The following is a 22,596-nucleotide window of genomic DNA, read 5'->3' on the forward strand; positions in this document are numbered from 1 at the left end:
ACAAACATATACAGACAAAGAAGAGAACAGTAAATTCTCTGAATAGATCATGTTGTGATGATAGTTTGCTCCTTTATTAAAAAAAAAAAAAAAAAAATCAAGTGCTGACAAAGAGTAACCATCTACTTTCCCTTCTTTTCCTCTTCTCTCTTCCCCCTCTCCCCAAGAAATTTAAGCTTCGTTAATTTTTTTATTTTATTATTATTATTTTTTTACATTGTTTGGGAACCAGTAGAATACTGTCATAGGGAATTTTTTTTCTTAAATAGATGGACTACGTAGACACAAAAAAGGAGTTTATAAGAAATTGTATTTGAGAAGCTTTAGAAATAATTCCTGCACATACTGGAATACACAGCGCAGTTCAGTCCACAATTAACTGCATTTATCCAAAGCTATTTATTGAAATCAGAACTGGTTGATATGTCCATGATTATATTTCTACCTTACCCACTACCATCTGAAAAAAAAAAAAGTATTTTAACAATGACATGCAGTTAATGTTTCCAATGAGTTATTTTACAGAGACAACATCAGAGACATCACCTTTAAGTGCCTGGACCCTTTTTAATTCAACTAACTCTTAGAAAAATGCTTCACAGTTTTCAAAAACAACTACAGTTCATATATAATCTGAATAACTTTCATATAATTTATTAGGAATGAATGTAACCTTCTCAAAAAGCACACCCTGATTATTTTTTCCCCTTCTGCCTTCTACTATCCCCCCAAAAAAGCAGCAACTTCATAATTTAAAGTGACATTCAATTAGTCAGAAACATACTGTGTCCCACTACACTGGAAGAGCCAGCAGTGTGAGAATATGTACATGTTCTACACTGTTTGATGCCTAAAGCATCACGCCCATTCCTACTCATCCTTAATGCAGACTGTATCCTTTGGTTTATTAAGGCTCTTGACTTCATCCAGTAGTCTTCTAGGAGTCAAAACATGCGTAGAACCTGACAAAACAGCAATTTCAGTCTGATGCAAGTATGATTTACGATCATTCCCTCTTAAAAAATATATAGTAAAAACCACAGCTTTGTAACAAATACATACATAGCAAAATATTATACACACAAATATATACATATAAGTATCAGCTAAAAGATAATACACTTGTACTTTTCTGATGACCAGGTACAGAAAAAGACACAACAGTTCAAAACGTTTTTATGTGTCCTATAAAGCATCAGAACAATTAAACTGTCATGATTAGGTAGCATCTCTCTTCCACACACCAAAGGTATTGAGAAGAAAGCCATGTCTCTTGACACTCTGCCCCTTGCCCTTAAATGAAGCCTGCCAGTATTTCAGGACCAGGAGAGACTGGAGAAGCGAAGAGGAGGTGGCAAACACTGCAAACTTACAACTCTTAGTTTGGACACCAGTTTCAAGTCTCTACTCTGAGTGGTTTGAACCGCTGGCTTTAACCTGCCACCCCCTCCTCCCCCCCCCCCAGCTCTATCCAACAGACTGCAGGAAATCTGCCCATTCTGTCAGAGGCAGAGTTAGTGACAGGCTTTCTCCTAAAAAAAAAAAAAATCAATAAAATACCTGCACTACATTATCATGAACAGTAGTTTTACACAGAAACATCACAGAAATTGCAGTAATATGCAAGTGCAGCTGTATAAGTCCATTTAATCATTTTTGCTATACATCAGGCTACAATACTATCATAATATATTTCTTCTGATAATTCATGATGATTTTTCCATAGTTTTCAAAAATAATTTACCCATAATAATTTATCCATTTTTATTGTGAAAGAAAAACCCGATCTTCAATCATTCTAAGATAGAAGTAACTTTTCAGTTTAAATGTCTAGTTTAAAATAATATATTGGCTGTAGCATTACTTAGCAGAATCAACTTCCAGTGAAAAAAAAAAGCTCCTGTTTTTAACAGGAAAGCATTTCACAACTACATACTTGTGCTTGAAGTAAATCACTGCTTACCACCCCTCCCCTTCCCCAAGCTAGGCTTACCAATGATAACTTCACAAGACTTGAAGGCTTGAGAAACTTCATAAGCGCAGCGCATCTCCGAGTACGTAATTCCTCCAATCACAAACAAAATCAATCTGGCTTTACTCCTTCGCTCATCTGGATAGCTAGCTTTAGGCTTCTGGCGAGCACTGCAATGCATTCCACAACATTTACACAGTTGTAATGATCTATCTGTCTGTAAAAATGATACACTTAACAGCAGCAACAGCTCATACAGCAAAATTCAGATCAATTGTTAACTACAGCAGTAAGTTAGAACATTACACAGAAGCTATTCTACTATCAAAAGGGAAAATAAATACAAAGCAAAACCCTCATTGCTTCTCTACTAAGAAGCTTAGTTCTGCCTGCTACCAGTTACAGTGGCAGCTTTCAAAGTTCATTTGAAAAAGCTAAAATCCTAAGTCTTACAGTCTCTGTGAGCAGAATAAAACTAAGAATATTTGTCTGTTATCAAGGAAGATTCAGAAATCTAGGAAAAGAAAAACCAAAGCACTGAAAACATATTCTGCAATTTATATATGTATACAAACACTAATAGTAGATTCAAATTACACCATCAGCACTCAATCTCTTTGCTAGGTTGCATAAACTATCATCCAATTTCATCAGCTTATAAGACAAAGAAGTGGTTACAGTGCAGAGGGATTTGATTTATGGGCTATGTTTATCATAGCCATCGTCCTGCATCACATCCTTATCTCTGAACTGGAAAGCTGTGGATTTGGAGGGTGGACTATGTGGAGGTTAGAACTAGATGATTTTTACAGTCCCTTCCAACCTAAGCCATTCTATGACTGGATTATTTCCTTGCACTGATCATTCTAGTAAAAGTCCAGGAACATAAGGACACACCAGCAAAGTGATAAACAGTGGAGGAAACAGAACTATTTTCCTAAGACTGTGTATCTTGTGCCTTGTCTCATATAAGACACAAATTCCAGTGAGTACTCAACTCCTAGTATAAGTGTCATGCTTCACTCCCTATGAATTCCAGCATCTAATTAGTATTATGAACAAAAAAAAAATCCATTTCTTCAACAGTAGGAACACTTATTAAATGGTGACACAGCTGAGAAGAGGTAATTAATACTACTAGAAGTGGTAACAGCGTCAAGTTGGCAGATACCAGCCTGGAAATTCAAGAACTACTAGGACAAAGCAGAAAAGTACAATTTACTAAGCTAGAAAAAAATCCATCATTCCCTCTCAGTGCTGCTGAGCAAACAACCCCTATAACAGGGTTCAGTTACATATTGTAATCATGCAAATAAGCAGCAGAGGTTGAATATGAAACTCGAGGCATTATTTTCAAGAACGATGCCACCAAACACCATTGCAGAAGTAACTGTCAGAAGCAGTGAAAAGAATTCATTATGCTTAAGTCACAGTATGATCATCCATTATTAAAACTTCACACTAACCTACTAAAAGTGATTCAATCTTCTCTAACTGGGAACATGGAAATGCATTTCTAAATGTGAGGCAAAAAAAGCTAAATAAAGTCAGTCTAAATAATAAACTACCCAAGGCTAAGGAGAGTTACTACATTAACAATCAAGTTTTAGATGAGTCAAAAAAAAAAAAAAAAAAAAAAGGAGTTTTACACTTCAAGTACTAGCTTATATGAATTTTTACACTTATAAAATCAGCTTGCATATAGTACCTTGCAACATATTTGACAGAAACGTCAAGAAATAGGTAAATTTACTTCTGAAAAAATTAGTTTACCTTACTATTCCTGAGCCATTCCAGGTAGGAGGACACTGGGAACAATAAGGCCACTCTTTTGAATCCAGTTTGTTTTCTATAGCATCCTGAAAGACAACGACTCACTTTGAAAAGCCATGGAAAACAAAAGTCCATTGAGTTTCAACTCCAGTTAGCCATTCTTACTGGAAATTTAATGCAATTTCTCAGAAAAACCAATGGCAACCAACATTCCAACAACTGTGTTCCAGTATGGCAAAATATTACACTACATAATGCTAAAAATTGTTCTAAGGCTTTTGTACATCATTAGGAAATGGAAGTACACGTTTTCTTTCTAAAAAAGAATACTGATGTAATCATTTAGGTATTCCTAGTAGTTTTCCATCTGCAATCACGCTGGTTTTCTTATTTATTCCAGAGGACTATGTGAGAGAAGTAATAAACCCTTGAAGGGCCATTAGGTAAATGAATTGATCAAGTTAGCAAAAACCTGCAAATGACTGCACTGGGTCAGAATAAAGACCTAGCAACCCCTCTGTTCTGCCAGACATCAAACTGATGCCAAGTACCGTTTTCCAGCCTCTACCAATCCACAGTTATGGTTTGCATTACAAATTGAACAAGTTCTGAAGGAAAACCAAAATAACAACAGAAGCAGGTAACATCCAGATCCAGATTACACAGAATATTACCAATTACTTGGTAGGCAGTTCAAAAGATACTTTCACTTTTATTTCCTTCAACCTTAAGCCAAACTACAAGTAACATGGCACTCTAGTTATCAAGATATTAGAAGTCATTATTAAACAGAAGTAATATATAATGTTATGGAATTTCAAAAGATTGAATACAGCTGCACGCTTAGTATCTCTCTGCAGTGTGCTCACAAAATAATTAATGGGTCAAGTTTACCTCCATAACATCTTTTATAAGAGGTGTCCACCTAGAGAGTTGAAAAGTTTCTTCTGCAGAGCGGTCCCTCCTTGGTTGCTTTTGTTGCTGAACAGCTGGCTGAAGACATTTTCAAAATGATAATTATATTGTACAGGACATTTGGGTTTCACTGAAACTTTAAAAGTTTGCAGCAGGTGGGGAAGTCAGTAGGAAGTTTTAAAGAAATGATCATCCATTACAATCATACCATTGCATAATTGAAAATCATTCTACAGATAATCATGCCACAAAAACTCAGGATGTCCTAGAAGAACACCTCTCAGAGACAAGTAATTGAGTGAAGAAGTGCTTCCCAAAACCAAATAGCTCAAGTCACCTCATCTGATGGTTTCAGAGGAAGCATTATAGGTATCTCTTTGAAAACTACTCGTGTAAATTGTTCACAGACACATCATGGGAGCAAGAGCACTGAGTAATTGCTTGCTTCCAAAAAAGAATCCTGATCAATACAGCTGATGTAAGAGTTGCTGAAAGTTGTAGGCAAGTGCTTGGACAGCAGGACATGTAAAAAGAAATCTTACTGAAGAGATAATAGGGACATGAAGGTATTCCCAGTTTCTTATCATATCACTGTCACTTTCTATTTGTACATTCTGGATCAGCTTGTCCAAGTTCTCCTGGGTAGTTCCTTTGAAATAAGAAAAACATACGACTTTGTTACCATATGACTGTCAGCGAGACCAATTTTACTTTATGCATTCCAGGCTGTTTTTTTTTTTTTTTATTATTATTATTACTTTCGTTTGGTTGGGTTTTTTGTTTGTTTGTTTTTTGATTAGCCATCACACAATAATTTTAGCATAATCTGTATTTTAGATAATAACTTTGTTCAGAGCTGCTCTTATGACAACAAAACTCAGTACTGTTAAAGATTCTTTAAACCTACATTCCAGATTTTAACTATTTGTAGTTAATAATTTGTAGTACAAATTACTCCCCATTGTCGCATTGGACACTGAGCTCCCCCTTTAACACCTCCAGTATTGCATAAGGAGAAAAATTAGATTGTACACATTCAAGCACAAGACTGATACTAAAGAATATGATCTGTGCTTGTATTTAAATCCGTATTTCTTTATCAACTGTATCTTTATTATCTTTCATGTCATACGTGGGGAGAGAAGCTACGGAGCATAGACAGCATTTGTTTCAAACTTAGTCAGCTGCTTAAGTTCAGTAAAAATACTGGGCTCTACCATAAAATTTCAAATTTATTCCATAATACTGAGATAAAAAGCAAGGCAGCTCAACGTACCATTTGTGCTGAAGATATACAGGAGAATGGCTCTAATTTTGTCATAGCTGTCATGACTTTTGTTGAGCAGAACTGGAAGGAGGACTCTCATGGAGTCTTTCACTTTTTGACCTTCTGCATCAGTTCCAAGAGCCAAATCCTGAATTAAAAAGAAAGCAAATAATGTTAGTGCATAGTCATCTAAGTGAAGTGTAGTTTTTGTCTGTTTTGAAATACATTTTTATGAAACTGTACATCACAGGGAAAAAAAAAAAAAAAAAAACAAGACATCCATTTAAACTCATTATGAAAAGATTTTGACTTAATTATTTCAAGAATTACACGATTACAATAATACTATATTATGCAGTTGAAAAATTGCAATTCAGTTTGCACTGGACATCGGAAAAGATCCTAGACTATAGGTCAGGCAAAACAGATTTAAATTCTCCTAAAAATTATAAAAGACATTCCATCTGCATAAGAGGGATGAGCCAGCAGCTGAAATGCAACAGCTACAGCCACTGATGTATCGGTATTTTAGAGACAAGATGTCAGGTTGTTATAGATTCCTTCAGAGCTACAATAAAAACTACATTATCTCTCTCCCCTCCTCCAAAATTGTAATATTCTATAACTCAAAACACTTTCAAAATATCAATTAGAAAATATTTTAATCTGTCAAATTACAGTACAACCACAGAATGGCTTAGGTGGGATGGAGAATAAAGTTCACCTAGTTCCAATCCCCCTGCCACAAGCAGGGTTGCCAGCCACTAAACGTGACTGACCAGGATCTCATCTAACCTGGCCTCATCTAACCTCCCTTCCTGCTTGCAAGCTCCCTTCAAATATGTGAAGGATGCAGCAATGTCTCCCCTGAGCCTTCTCTTCTCCAAGAGGAACAAGCCCAGCTCCGTCAACATTTCTTCATAGGAGAGGTGCTCCAGACCTCTGATGATCTTTGTGGCCCTCCTCTGGAGCCACTCCAACAGCTCTGCATCCTTCCTCTGACTGGGCCTCCAGGTTTGGACACAGCAGTCCAGATGGAGCCCCACGAGGGCAGGGCAGAGGTGGGACAATCGCTTCCCTCTCCCCGCTGGCCACCCTCTTTTGATGCAGTAATCCAAACTTCACATTAAAACAAATTTTGTTTTTAATTAAGACTGCTAGTATAACTGTAGTTACAACTGTAATTCAAGCACTTGCTTTGCTCAGATATTTAGAAAATGTTTCCTTTGTCAGAACATAGCAGGGCAACTACACTGGAGAATAGAAAGAAAACATGAAAGTAACCTTCATACAGATCAGCTAGATTCAAATGCAAAGACAACCCTAACAGCAACACCTTAATCATTAAGAATCTTGCACATTTAATTACATTCCAGTATTACTGACTCCAAATGTAACAAGAAGAAAGGATGTTCAACCATATAGACAGATAGATTTTATAACATTATATAAAATTATTGAATTTGTAACATACTTAGTATATACAGATACACTATAATAAATGTTACAATCATATACACTACATATTATACATATGTGTATCTATAGTGTATATCAGCACCTATTTCCAAAAACAACCAAGTTACATTTGCACCAGTTTTATGGGGTTGCTGGCTTTTTTTTTTTTTTCCCTCCAGCCTGTTTCACACATACCTGTTCAGTTTTACAAAGCCTTTCTATGTTAGCTTTGAACTTGCTCATGCAGTCTTCTGCTATGTTAAGATGGACAACTTGCTAGGAGACAGAAAATCCAGTGTCATAGCTTGTTCTTTATTGATTTTTTTAAACATATCAAGTAATCACTTTTATCAATTACCAAACTCAGTCTTCAACTGTTATTCACTGTTATCAGACATTTTCTATATTTCACCTTTTACGTAAAGACTGACCCCCCATAATACTTTTAAAACCCTAACTGCTCTGCTATCTTCAATGCTTTGAGCACACAAGTAGTAAAAACAATTAAGCATGTTGAAGTGTTAAAATGAAACACTTGGAAACAGGTTCTTATCAAAAATTTCTAGTAGATTAACATAATATGGAGAAAAGTTACATATCGCACTCAACAAGGAAGTGACAGAATAAACCTAGACATCAATAACATAATTATGGAGTATAAAAGACTTACCACTAAGCTGTAGTAATGAAATGCTCCTTACCCTAGTGATCTCTTTACGATACTGTGGCATCTTCTTCATTAAGTGGGCCAGACTGGATAACGTTAACTGCGAAGAAACAAATAAGTTGACTTTTCCATCCCCATCTTAGACAGTTATTTCCCTTCCTGTTGCTGTTTTGCAGTTTTCAAACATTGCAAGAGTTACAGGTTTATCTGTGTATATTCACATTTCTCTCCAATGCAATAGACATGAATTACATAGATCTAATCAGCTGAACACAAATTAAGAGGAAAAAAACAACACTCAACTTACTTTTCCTTCTGCTGCTTTCTTCTTCGATGAAACTTCTTTCAACAGTTGAGATATTTCCCTGTGCAAAAATTGAAAATCATCAGATACAACAGGACTGTGATTCTTGGGTGTTTCATTAAAATCTTATAGGAACTGAGCAGTGAGAACTTCTGACTGAAAGTAAAAGCTCCAAATTCAAGTTTCACATAGAGAGAAAAGCCTTTTTCCACATAGAAAAAGGAAATTAGACAAGCTTTTTTTTTTTTTTTAAATATTGCTACAAATGACGTAATGCAAATAACTTGTTAGCACTTTTTGTTAAATCCCTTTGGATTTAACCAGTTTACAGTATTTGTTGGGAAAATATTTTACTTTAGGTATTCTAGGTATATTTAGGCATTCTGTTAACAAGTGTTAACAGACCTGCATTTCTCCATACATGCTGCTTCTTAAAATACACTTTCTTCTTGGCATCAAGTATTCAACAGTACAAAGACTATTTTACAAGCTATTTTCACTACTCCCACTTCCTTTTTTACAGCTCAGCCACCCCCTCTAAAAGAAACCTTGGTAACTTGTACTTTTAGCTCCTGCTCATTAATTCAAATACGTACTCTATTACGTCTGCAATATGCTTGTGCCGTATCTTCAACCAGAGCTCATCATCTTCTTCCAGGATTGCTTCCTTTTCCTTCCCATCTGCTTTGTATCTTCAGAAAGAATATTCAGGTTGAATTTCTTAAGTTTTCTACTATTTATTGTTTTTCTTCCTTCTAATAACTTTCTAGGGAGTATTAATGATTATAATTTAATCAACATACGTGGCAATAACAGTAACACACTTGTTTTCACTTACAAATCAAGCTATCAAATCAAGCTATGGTCTGAAATAGAACTAAATCTACGTTTTACAGATTGTATATTAGAATACAAAAGAATATATGATTTTCAGAATGGTTCTTCAGGGCAGTACTCCTGGATTTCTTTTTAAATCAACAGCAAGTACAGTTTCAACGATACATTTACATGCACATCAATTCCTCATCAGCTTTTAAAATACATTTGGTTGTGAAATAATACATATTAAGAAGTGCAGCTTTTTGTACCAAATATAAAGTATACTCTAACCCTGAAGGAAAATTAAAGTCCCTTTCATCCACAGAATAAATGAAGCAGTACAAACTATTTCACCTATACAAGTAACACGCTTCAAAACATTAGAAAACGACTGTTACTTTTCTACAAACAAACATACAGAAGAAAGCAATGAACTATCATATTACAAAACATTTTCAATTACAGAAACTCACATATATAATGTGTGCAGCCAGAATGCAGAAAAATAAGAGAAAAGTTACAAGATTAGTTGTGCAAGTCAGATTGTGACTCTACCTAGAAATACCTTTGTTACATCCCAAATACAAGTAATTCAGTGTCAGAAACACTGATTTCATCTAACAAAAAATAAACATTCTTGTCTGTTCGATTGAACGGTGAGAATCTAAACTGATTTGCTGTAGTGGCTGATCAGAAAGCAGAAACTCAAACACTTTGGTGTCAGGACAAGCCAACAGCAAATCATTGAAACAGTGTCACTACTCCAATTAGTAATTAAATAACACATTTTAACTCAAGACCTAAATGAGCACTTCAGGTGGAAACATATAAAACTGAAACGACTACACAAATTAGATGACTGGAGCTATAAAAGTGAATGTTCCTGAAAAAGGGTAATAGAGCTTTTTCCTCAAGGTTTTTGTCCTCTCAGTAGCCTTGTCTGCTTTACTACACCAAGCAAGGCAGTCTGGAATCTGACTGCGCACTCAGAGCTTCGATTCAAGTCCACTATCGAGTTCCAATGTGCTTTTTAAATGCAAAAATAAAACAACTGACACTACAGATTTACTTAAGCAGATAACTGAAAAAAAAAAAAAAACAACACAATGTTACTTGTTAGCATCAAGCTGAGCAAAAATGTTAATTAAGTCCCACCTAATGAAATAAGGAAGCTAATATAACCAACTTAAAAATCCCCGAGGAAGACTATTAACTAATCTAAGCAATCCCTACATACCATAAGCAGCTACAAATACCTAGGTTGCAGTTCAGCTAAACAATTCCATAGATATGATCAAGAATAAAGTGCTTAAAGAAGTACTTGCTTGTAAGTATCATTTTCAATTGGCAGTAGATCATACGCCATAGCCTGGAACGTGAGTTCGTGAAGGACAGTTGATACTGGGTCAAAGCCTCGATCAATTACTATTAATTGTGAGTGGGTTTTAGCCTAGAGAGCCATCAAGTAAACATCAGGTTAAGAAGCATTGATTTTTGTACTGTCCATCCTAAATTCATTTACAGTAAATTACATCACTATACACTTTCTTTTTTTAAAGCCTCCTATTGCTAAGGAATCTTTCTTAACTGAAAAAATACAGTCTGAATGTTTATCAGCATAAATGGAAACAAACGTTTGCACAAAAACCAGAACAGTATGGTTAAGTAAATAAAAATAAAACACACAAGCAAGCTCTTAAGGCCTCCCACTGCCTATACACAAACACAGACATGGTTTGAATTTGTATTTCAGAATCCACTATTAATCTCCAGCTGCAATACAGGAAAAATTCTGCACTAAAGCATCCAAACATTCATCCTGGGGTTTAGTAGAATGGCAATAGCATCAGATACACATATTTCTACAGCAGCGTGCAATGCCACCAAGACACAGTGGTTTTCCCCTGTACTTCTGTGTTGAGGCTGCTGCCCGTGATGTAGGAATACATCAGAATCATTACTTATGTGAAAGAGCACATCTTTGTGGAGAATAAATCCCTCTAAGCGAGCGACTTCACTTATGCAGCAAAGTCCTTCTTACATAAAACCACAAAAAATAGTATTAAGACAGAAGTTTTACCTTCTCTTCAGGTCTCCGCCATCCCCTACAACTTTCCAAGGACAATTAAGTGGTCCAATAAAGTGCAAACTGCATTTACTTACATACAGATATGCCACACAAGTTGCTACCTCTAGGAAGAGGCTTATGTACAAACAGCTTAATGCCAATTACTTGCGTTAACAAACAAATAAAACCTATTTTTGTCAAAGCAACTGACAGAACATCCTCCATAAACTGTTTGTTTTTCAGAAACAAACATTTTAGTTCACTTTTTACCTTTATTTGGCTTTGCTCATCAGTTTTGTAGTAGTTCTCAAGCTTCTTTTCAACAAGCTGTGCAAGCCTGCTGGCATTATCTGAAGGTGTGCTGGGAAGATAAGAAACAAAAACAACTTAAATCACGTCATCAACACATTCAAATGCTTCATTTAAAAAGATTTCCTAGTCTTGTGGCCCAGCACCAAAACTTCTGAGGTGTGGGAGATGTGCACTTGAGCCAAAAGCCACCACATGGTCAAAAGCCCAAAGGTAATGTTTAAAAGCCCATAATTAGCTTTGCCTGCTTTCCAAAGGATTGTGCTTCAAGCGAAGTTGCATGACGCATCTGTATTTCAATTACAAATTTCCCCCCAAAAATTAAGTCTAAGGTCACAAGATAAATCTGTGGTTAAACCACAAATAAAACTTTCAGACTTGAAAACTTTCTGGTTCTCTCCTCCTTTTGGAAAACAAAAAAAAACAAACAAAAAAGAAACACAAGAACACACAGTGAAACAGTTATTGCTTCCTTACCTTTGAGAAGACTAACAGGTTACAAGGACATCACCTTCCAGAAAGCCATTTGAGCATTGTTTCAGGTGCTTATTTTGATTTCAAAACTGCTACTCTGTACCCCCTAACAAAGCTCAGATGTATTCCACAGTAAATAAAACCATTCTGTAGCCTTGAGCTCTTATCAAATAATGTGGCAAAAGTTAAAGCAACTACACAAATAAATACCCCACCTTTTAGATCGCACTCCTGGATTCTCTTCTAGAGTGGCACACAAGGTAACAATTTGTTCAGCCATTGCTTCCATCACAGCATCTTTATCCTTTGTATTTTCAAGAGTTGGACTGTAACAGCAATAGAATGCATCCGGGACGTTGAGGGTAAATACCTACGTAAAGCACAACCAAGGAAAAAAGGAAAGCAGGTGTCATTGTGCACTTCTAAAACATCTGTTAAAAGATGACCTGCTTGTATTTTGTGTTTGAAGTTACTCAGCATACAGTTCTGTTAAACAAACCTCTAAGAAATCCAACTCTACACATGTATTAGACCTCGATGAAAGATACTTAATACCACATAAATTACTTTTTCAACAGTTCACTAAGTGAAATGCAAGCACAGAAATAATTCCACTGTCTGTAAAAGGCACTTCTCCAGAGGAACTCAACTACAGAGCCAGAAAACTTCCATCCAGATAAGGATGTCTGCTTCTTTGGGGTTGATAATCACCTGGACTTCTCCCAGAGTTCAGTCTGATTAATTACTCCATCACCAAAGAAAGCAGGTACAGCCAGTCCAAATTAGGAAAAAGCACTTCACATTCTCCATTCATTTCCTAAGGATTCAAAATATTCTCACAACTCAACAAGAATAGAAAACAAACAAGAAAACATTAAGAGACCAAGTGCTCTTCTGTATTTGTCTTAATAAAATGTCAGATGTCAGAAGAGACTTGTTGAAAAGCTATTTACAGTTAGTTCTGCAGTTCCCAAGAGCTGACATGGTTTGGGGGTTAGACTGCATGAGGAATTAGAGTGCATTTCAGCTTCCTGTATCAGACTATGCACACATTGGCAACAAGTTATTTCTCAACACAGCACTCACACTTTCAATAATGAAAACACTCCATCACTGGCAGTTCCCTTGTTTCCCTAGCAATTAAAAAAAAAAAAACAAAAAAAAAACCCTTGGCTATTTTTATGTTCTTCTCTTTTCTTAGGGAGGTTTTCATTTTGTTCTGCTTTTCTTCATCTTCAGTTCTCTTAATCTGTTTGCTCTTCATTTCCAATTTTCACTGGGTAACAAGCTTTCAAATTCTAACTGTTCCTACCTCTGTGCACCAACCTACCTAAGTCTGTCAAAATAACATCACACCATAAGCAGTAACAAGATTCACTGCTTCAAAACAAACCAGAATACTTTTCTTCTCTTTCAGCACAGATTCCTACTCTACCACCTCTGTGATAACTAATTCCAAGTTTAAAAGAGAGGCGGTATGCAAACAGCAAATCTTGGGGTCCAAGAGCATTTGTTTTCCAGTGAAAAACACGAGCAAACACAGGAAATACGTCAAAACAGTAACAAGCCTCACAAACAATGTCAGCAAAAATCAGATAATAATTAAATGGAAATCACCTATTGAAATCAACAACACTAGAAAACAGTCTTACAAGATATCAAGTGTGGTTGAGTTCAAGAATAACACTTACCTGAGATTCATATGGGAAGAAGGAAACACTGATTTCCTTGCATCTCCTTATTGATCTGGCACAGGAAGACTTAATTTTATTGAAGAGGCTGTCAGGACAAGCTAGAGAAAAAGACACTAAGCTAAAAATCCTCTGCACACATTCCAGCTACAACTTAAGTCATTTACTTAACTCACAGTTCTCAAAATCTCCTAAGTAAAACTTGCTTCCCAAAAATGACATCTTTCTCATTTGCTTTCACTACAACTTCTTTGTAGCTTCAAGTTCTGACCCTACAGCTCTCACTAAACTTAGCAGTTTAGTATGTAATTGAATTCTCTTTTTCTTTCAGAATAGTAATTAACAGCCATTTACAGTAAAATAAGCAAGCTGCTGAAACTCCTAGAGTAAAATAACACTTATAACCATATTTTGCTTGAGATCTCTTTTGAAGCAAACACTGCTTGTCATCTTTTACTAGCTTTTGGTAGGTGAAGTTAGAACATTTGCTAGCAATCTACAACAGTGAAGGATAGCAGTTGTACCTAAGCAAAAATTTCTGCAGTTAAAAGAGACAAAGTACATCCTATGCTACAAGGTTAAAAGAAAAAAATACCATGAAACAAACCACCAATGTACCGAAACTAGAGATTTCAGAAATGCATTCCACTACATTTACAGGCTGTGTTACATCCCAGTCAAAAAAAAAAAAATTAATAGTATTTGGATGACAAATACTACACAGACTTGAAAGTAAAGCTCGCACTCTCTCAGAGAAGCTTTAATAAAAGCTCATGCTGAAAGCTAGCCAACACACAACAAAAAAGAGAAGTTAAAGAGAACAGTATATTTTCAGTGATACCAAAAACTGCTGCACCAGCATGAGATAAAGCAAGATACCAGGAGACATTAATAGTAATTTGATAATTACTATGAGAAAACGCAGCTCCTTGAGTTATCAACATAAGGATTCTATTCTGAAAGAAAACCTAACTGCTGAAAAATGCCAATTAGTGGAATAAATAGTTTTGTAATTTAATTTCAGTATAAAATAGAACCAAAAGATCAGCAGCCTTCATCAACTAAGCTGTTGCCAATGACAGCCAGACAGAAGCAGACTCGTGGTGCACAGAGAATAGTTGTCCCAGAGAGAGGGGGAAGGGGAACCCACCTGATAAGCTTGAATAATTTGTACATGCAACTTATAGAACAAAACTAGCAAACCCCTTAAAGAAACAGTACAGAAGTTGTGCTTTCACTCTAAGCTGCTACACGTGATAGAAAGACACAAAGCACCAAAATACACTTGAGATTGGGAGTAATAAAAACCAAACAGAAGAATTGCCTTTCACTTTGGGTTTGAGAGATACATTTTTCACTTAACAGCTAGGTTAAACAGGCACAGCAACCCTTAAGCAGCAGATGCACATTATCCATGAACATCTACAGAAACTGCCAGGATTCCATGACATTTTCTTTTAATTTTACTCCTCTCCACATTCATTTTAATCACAGAGACTGACTGCAAAACAAAATGCATTCACATTAACCATATCTGCACACTGCAATGAAGCATCCCTGGAATGGATGATGTAGGTACCACATTGTCCCTTCTTTCAGGTTAAAAAAAAACAAACAAACAAACAAAAAAAACTAGTTCACAAGTCTGAAGTAACCAGCTACAATAACTGATGATAAAATGATCCTGCATTACAGCAAATTCTCATGCATCGATACTTTTCAGTAGTTTCATTTATACAAGGCATATAATTTTAATTTAATTGCCTTCCTCCATACTTCCTGACACAGAAGAAACCACATTTATTTTTAAAATAAGTCTAGATTACTGAAGTAAAAAACTGAGATGGGAATGGTCAGCACTGGTAACAGGAAGAGCTGAGTATTGCCACAGCACCTTAAAGTTCTGACAACCAAAGTATGGTTAATTAATTGAGACTCAAATCCTGCCTAAAGAAACAAGACCCAAATATTAATGCAGTATGCTACAGAAAAGAGGATGACTTATTTACTATAACTAAGTCAGATTACAATACAGAAGCTTACTTACTGTCAGTGAAATAGACGTATGCTGCTTTGTATCTGCTGGATGATTTACTGATGAAGTCATCAATAAGACCATCTACAGACTTGGGAAGAGTCAGCAAGAAAAATATTATTGATTTGCTTCTCCTCACATATTGAAGTTACTCCCCTCTCTTCTTACATTTTCAATTACCCAGTGTAGCTTAAGAATATTGCAAAGCAACATAAAAAGTAAAGTAGTATTTTTTACTCAAGAACCACATTATTACACTATGACAAAAGCTCAGGCATATGCCTCAGCCAAGATCACCCCATGAACCAAAGCAGGACAATTTTTCACTTAAGCACTGCTGAAATTTTTTCTCACAGTACTTTTTGGGAAGTAGCAACTATCTCCTATTACAGTCATTACTGCAAGCCGTTTCACCTATCGCATTATTACTAGATGCAGCGTCTCTGTCAGCAAGGTTACTGACTTCTATGAAATGAAACATTGCTTCTCTTGATCAACAGTTATGCTGTTTTTTGGGCTTCTTTAGTTTTAAATACTAACCTTTTTGGTTGGAGTTATGAAATATATTGCTTTCATGTGTGGAACAGGCTCTCGGTTTTTATACACGTTCTCCACCACTACAACATAAGAAATACTATGTTTTGATATTAAGAACTCCATGCAATCAAAAAAACATACATATTGTAATGTAAGGCAATAAAAACAAAGTCCCACAAATTATCCACAAATTCCCTGTCAGGTATTCACCTTCTGCCTGGAGAGCCTTGATTTTACTTATTTTTTATTTGTTGTTTTAAATACAAGTTACCATAGGCCTCTTACAGCATTTATCCTTCTGTCAACTCAGATTTAGGACTAGGTAGATCTTACATCCTCCAGAAAAGCAGGACAACAAAAGGACTCTCAAACTACGGGGTTCAGTATGAGTTTTTTTAAAGAGAACTGCCTCAACAAGATTAATCTTCCAGTTCATCAAAGGAGGGGGAAAATGAAACCATGCAAGCATCATCTTGGACTCTATCCTCTATTGTACTTTGTTTGCCCATTTCCTGTGTGCTTTGTGGCAGTGTAATTACAGGCACAAATTAGACATTTTCAGCAAATCAGCTCTTTCATTCAGCTCTTGTTTTTCTGTTTAAACAAGTCCTTACTGTATACAGCAGAGCAGTACACTACACTGAAAAGACAGAGATTCATGTTGCTCAGTAATTGTGAGTAAGAGAAAAGATACTAAACATCAAATGCTTGCATGTGTAAAGATAAGTCCTTTTTAACAGTGTATTCAATGAAAAGGATGCCTTTCAAACTGATAAACAGAACACATGCCTACTGACAGCTTCTCACAAAGGATAGGTAAAATTCATGATTACAATACACTTAGAAGAGTAAACAGCTCCTCTACCATTCTTCTACAAGAATTATGTCACATAGAATACATGGAACAAGAAAAAAAAGCCTTGTAAACAACACCACCGAATGAACTTTCATGCCCTTAGGTTACAAATTAAGCATTTATTCATGCAGTCTCTTCTTTAAGCAACTTCACTGCTTATGTGCAAAATAACTAGTTCTTTCTAAAGTTCCTTACAATCTACAACTAGAGCTAATTAAAAATTAGATTTACATTTTGTCTAACTGTTCCAATTTCAAAGGTATGTTTGGCATGATGATATCCTGAAAAGCATTACAGAAAGGACAATAAAGAAAAAGTGCTTTAGAGGAAAAAAAAAAAAAAAAAAAGCCTTCTGGTTTTGTTTTGTTTTTCTTTTTCTTAGTGTAGGGTAGGAATGAAAAGGAAATCAAGTTCACTCCAGGAAAAACACTTTTACTAAGCATGTGTAGAAAAATCAAGTCTTAACTAAGCAGACATACTATATAGCCAAGATGTATCACAATCTGTCTGTTGACACAACCGACTCTTGACAGTGGTCAGCATCAAGGAACATCTGAGTAACTCCAGCACATGAAAGGAAAAAAAATACATCTACTAGAAATTACTCCCAAGCTACAGAGAAAACGGATAGTTACTTCTCATGCTGCTGACAGTTCTATTACTGGTAAAGCAATAATCGATATCATTTAATGTTACACTTGTTTTTAATTACGGAAAGCTCTCATTTCATAGAGAAGCCATAAGATTTCCTTGCAACGTATAACTCAAATTTCAATTCTTATCTCTGCACTGAATCCACTTGCTTGCAAACCTCCCTCATGAATTTGTCTAGCCTCCTGTTATCATCCTCTCTTAAGCACTTATGTTTCCATACCTTCGTATCCTAACTCTACTGCCCATGAACACAAATGCATTCAAAGCAGCATAACAGTCACTACCAGAACACACTACAAAAACAGTTCACCTATTCTTTTATGTTTCTGTATAGTTCACTTAATTCTTTACTGAGATGTTGTATTCATTTCAGTTGACAGGTAACGTCCTTGAGAAATCCATTACTTCATGGATAACATCCTCATCTTCTTGACATTAGCAAGCAAACAAAGCAAACCACATCAATAACCATGAGCCTTAAATCAGTCTTCAATTATTAAAAAAAAACATTTGGAGACTCTAGGCAGAGAAGTGTTTCATTTTTTCTTCAAACAGATTAATTGAAATCAATTGATTATTCTAAAAGCCACAAACCTGATAGCGTAATACCCCACAGTTACTTGCCTTCAACCCTCAAAATAAGACACTTTCTTGAAAGAGTACCATCAACTCAATTCTTTCCCTTCATCTCGGGACATGGTGATCCACGTATTGCAAAGAATTACACTTACCTGTGATACCCTCTGCTAGTAGATCAGACATTTTGCAGCACATTGACAGTAATTTAGTAGTGTAATCATCCAAAAGAATTACCTAAAAATTAAAAAAAAAAAAACAAAACAAAAAAACAATTAAATTGACTGGGTATAGTACAGCCGTATTATTTCTTGAGAGCCTTGGCTTGAAAATTTGATTCCAAAATGTCTCTTTACACTGTATCCTTCTATCACCTGCATACAGAAACTGTAGTAGTAGGAAATTATTCTTGAACAATGTCAGAAGGCATCTCCCTGCGTACAGGATTTCAGATGATTAACTGCATCTTCAATATGTACCTTATCCCTAGACTTCCTACAGAAAACTGCCTCAGCCTTTCACTTCAATACATAAGTCTTGAATTCCTGCCTAATTTACCGTACAGCCTTTTGAAACATATTTGTTCTTCTTCTAGAACTGTTTTCCAGCTCAAGCAGCTTCTTTCTGCTCCCACGCTACTTGCCCGGCTCTTGCATGTTTTAGCAGGTGATAATTACTTCCAGCTATCAGAGACTTCTTCCTTCAGACTCATGAAGTGATAAGGCTCTCTCAGCATTCCTGACCATCTCTACATACCTTCTTAAGCATGAGAATCTACAAAAAACTCACAGGATTGCTCCGGTATTCTATACCACTGCTTGCTTACTTCCTCACATTTCAGACAACAAGCGTACACTTCATAGAAACTCAACAAGAACCAACAAAAGAATCAAGAATTAACTAAGTTGAATTAATTACAACAATTTTGGACTCAAAAAAAAAAAAATCCAGAAACAAAATGAGCCACACAAAATGAAGAAGTCAGTTTGTTTTTCTTCCCAATCAATTGGCTTACATTGCAACAAGAAAAATGAATTAGAAAATGTTAATGAAAAAGCACTGGAAGATGGACATCAAAACACACTCTAATGAAATTGAAAAATCAGGTGTTCTCTCTAGTCTACTGTCCTTTAAGAAAATCTTGCAAGAATGACACAAATAATAATTAGATGACTAATATGGCCAAGTGTCTTTCAAAAGCAATTAACAGCCCGGACATTCCTGGGATTCTGTTTGAGGGCATCCACTGAAAGGTAAGTAAGAAAAACAAGATAACCGACAGCAAACTCAACGTGGGACATAAAGGAACAGTGTGCAAATGAGAAAAAAATGAACACTTGGATCAAATGATCTTCCTGCAGACATTTTATCTGTACTTTTCTATTACTTTTACTACTGTTCAAGCATCACTGAAAGCAGCACACATGTTAGTAGCATCAGTTTCAGGCCTTGCTTGTCTTGCACTTTTGAATCCTGTTGCTCATATATCACACAGCAGTGTCATCTGCTCCTGGATACCACCAAAATTGAAGTTCTAGAGAAATGAATACCTGAGCTGATACTCTTATTGTTTGGAAAGCAAGCAAGGTTTTAAGCAAGAAATAAAGTCATCCATCAAATGAAACTTAAACACAACTATACCTTCCATTCATCCTCTTTCCTACAGTCATCAAATATTGCAGATTTCAGCTCTATAGAAAAGAAGAGAGATAAACAAGTTAACAATCAGAGATATCAAGTTGTTCCAAAAAAGAATTTTATTTCTGCTGACATCATTCTAAACAATCACAGGCCTGTAAATATTTCACTTTGTGCCGGGATTCTGTTTCTTTGCTTTCAAGTAAACTGTGCCACTAAACAGATGGCACCCATGCAAAAATTTAAGTTAGTCCTCCAGAAACAGCCATTAGACCAACATACCAACAGGCAGACCTATTTTCCAGCACACGCAAGTTTTAAACATGCTCATTCGCTCTCTAGAATTCCAGCAGAAACCTAAGGAATCCCCAGGCCATTCACAAAATAAAAGTTACCTTATAACAGGCAGCTGTTATTTTTCCTTGCTATCAGAGCTTCGAAAGAAATTTTGACTAAAAAACATGTAGCAATAATAGCTGTAAGGCACAACTAGACCCTGGCTCTAAGAGATAGCCAGAACCACAAGTTGCACCTTTCTACAGCAGGGACATCAGTTTATCAAAAATTTGATCATATCAGTAATATATATAAATTAAGAAGAAGTCAGAAAACTGGGGGAACTGATGAGCCTATCCTTTTATCAACAAAAAAGTAACAAAGTCCAGTTACTCTTGTTTGTTCTTCCCCAGAGAAGGAATTTCAGATGCTGTTGCTGTCTGGGTCTAACTAACAGCAGCCATTCTGTCACACTCAAATATAGAGCTAGTACTAACAGAGGTCTAATACACAAGCTTGCGGTTTCAGCATGCATTTTGTGCCTCCTGCCAAGTGAAAGAACTGTCAAAGGGTCCAGAATAGCAGGTGTACATGCAACAAAAAGCACATCTGTTTTTTCAATGTTTGTAAACATTAATATCTTTGCTTATGTTAAAAACTCTCTGGCATGACACCAAACCTAATACACCAAAACCCATACCCAAGCCCAGTGTGTAATACAGGCCCTTCTTCCCCCTTCACGTTCATACACTCTATGTTCCTTACATTTCTTTCCAGGTCTCTACACAAGGTGTATGAGCTCATCTGGATTATTTTTTTTTTTTTAAACTTTGTGAAAGTTCATTATGTTTTCTGAGAACTCTCTCACCAGTAATCCAGCATTTAGCATTACACGGACATCTTTTTCAGTAAATGGAGAGCCTGAGAACATAACCTGAAATGTCAGGTATTTTCCCATACAGTACTTTCACTTACTTGCCTAGAGAAAAAACCCTAACAAATGAACAGTTCAGTTGCCCACAGCTTCATCCCATCATGAAAAAGTAATCATTCCAAGCTACCAGCATAGCAGACACAGCACACTTGCCCCTGCAGCATTCAAACTGCCATTTGTTTTGTCTCCACCTGCAGCTACTTATCTAAAGAATTCACTCTGGCTTACAGGCTCTCAAAATCACCTCATTTGTTTCTAACAAGCAACCATAAGCACTGCTCCATTCCTCTCTGTGGGGTTATTTCCTTCATTCTCCATACCAATCACCTATCCCATTCAATTCAGTTAAGGCATTTTCCCTCTACATGAGAGAGACAGAAAGAAAAATAAGTAGATACAATTGGACAGAATAACAGACTGCTATACCTTGGTGGTAAAAAAGGCCCAAAACATAACAAATGACAAAAAATAAGAAAAGCAGACCATACTGCCCTAAGGAAGCACCTGGACTGCAACTCTCCCATAAGCAACTCTTCTGGGAAAAAAAGTTGCAGAAATACTGAGTCATAAGAAATATCGATGCTTTTTTTAAAAGCCCACAAGTTGCTTTTTCTTCTCTTTGCTCCCTTTTTTTTAATTACTCTCCCCTCAAATACGCGTGGACAGCATAACTGACGATAAACTTCGATGAAACAACCTTTTTCCACTTATTTTCTCTGCTTAGATTCAGTCTAGAACTACCCCTCATAGAAATCCGCGTGATCTCGGAACAACAGCTGCTAACAGCACCATCGCACGGCACAGAGAGGGCTCTCGCACCTGCCCGCCCGCTGCCGGGACAGGAAGGCACGGCCGCCTCCTGACACGCAGCCGGAGATCCTGCAGCTCCGCCAGGAACCAAAGAGCCGCTCGCGAGCCCCGCGCAGAGCCCCCGGCTCCGAAGGAAGAGAAGCGCGTGGGAAGGTGACTTCCGCCCCACCTGACCAAGGTGGCGGAACCCGGCCGGGTCCGCCTCACCTCGGCAGTGTCGGAGCCCTTCCCGCCCGAGCCGCCCCCACCCGAGGCGGCGGAGGACGAGCAGCACGGCGGCCCTGCCGGGCTCCGCACAGAGGCACCCGGACCCGGCAGCGCTCTCCCGCTGCCGCCCCGCTTCCGCTCGGCTTGGCTCCCCCCGCCCTCAGCTCCGTCAGAACAGCGAGACCGCCGACATGCCGACCCCCGGGCGGGCGCGAAAGAACAGCGAGGTGAGACCCTCACTGACTCACTCTGCCACACCAAACTCTTCAGCCCCCGCACGGCCGGCGCCATCTTGCTCTCAGTACCACCAGGCGGCTCCAAACCGCGCCCTCTTCAGAGGCGGTGCCGGCCCGCCC

At 37.0% G+C, this 22,596-nt stretch overlaps 1 protein-coding gene across 3 annotated transcripts; it reads right to left on the reverse strand.

The window, feature by feature from the left end:
* Positions 1-57: 57 nt before the first annotated feature.
* STXBP3 (syntaxin binding protein 3) lies at positions 58-22,579 on the reverse strand. Of its 3 annotated transcripts, none has more exons than XM_042819035.1 (19): positions 22,489-22,579; positions 20,017-20,066; positions 18,531-18,612; positions 16,293-16,369; positions 15,765-15,843; positions 13,718-13,818; positions 12,242-12,396; positions 11,514-11,604; positions 10,501-10,625; positions 8,953-9,048; positions 8,360-8,417; positions 8,087-8,152; positions 7,581-7,661; positions 5,937-6,075; positions 5,203-5,309; positions 4,640-4,738; positions 3,746-3,831; positions 1,994-2,142; positions 58-962 (listed from the first exon to the last, which is right to left on the reverse strand). In XM_042819035.1, exons 1-19 carry the CDS (start codon positions 22,529-22,531, stop codon positions 871-873), a joined length of 1,776 nt encoding a protein of 591 aa, XP_042674969.1. In that variant the 5' UTR covers positions 22,532-22,579; the 3' UTR covers positions 58-870. The 3 variants fall into 3 exon arrangements, with proteins under 3 accessions (XP_042674969.1, XP_042674971.1, XP_042674970.1); XM_042819036.1 differs by lacking the exon at positions 58-962 and adding an exon at positions 986-1,532; XM_042819037.1 differs by lacking the exon at positions 18,531-18,612 and having other exon boundaries at positions 22,489-22,530.
* Between the last annotated feature and the right edge of the window lie 17 nt (positions 22,580-22,596).

Source organism: Centrocercus urophasianus, unplaced genomic scaffold, assembly GCF_019232065.1.
Source record: "Centrocercus urophasianus isolate 14NV4802_14NV808 unplaced genomic scaffold, USGS_Curo_1.0 seq_18, whole genome shotgun sequence".
Classification (NCBI taxonomy): domain Eukaryota; kingdom Metazoa; phylum Chordata; class Aves; order Galliformes; family Phasianidae; genus Centrocercus; species Centrocercus urophasianus.

Excerpts from the sequence above, each read along its gene's own strand:
- STXBP3 (XM_042819035.1), bottom strand. The coding sequence starts at position 22,531 with ATGGCGCCGGCCGTGCGGGGGCTGAAGAGTTTGGTGTGGCAGA. Across the intron at positions 13,819-15,764 it reads ATACGTCTATTTCACTGACA|CTTGTCCTGACAGCCTCTTC; the intron begins GTAAGTAAGCTT and ends CTTTTTCTCTAG. Across the intron at positions 10,626-11,513 it reads ATGAGCAAAGCCAAATAAAG|GCTAAAACCCACTCACAATT; the intron begins GTAAAAAGTGAA and ends ATGGCTCTCTAG.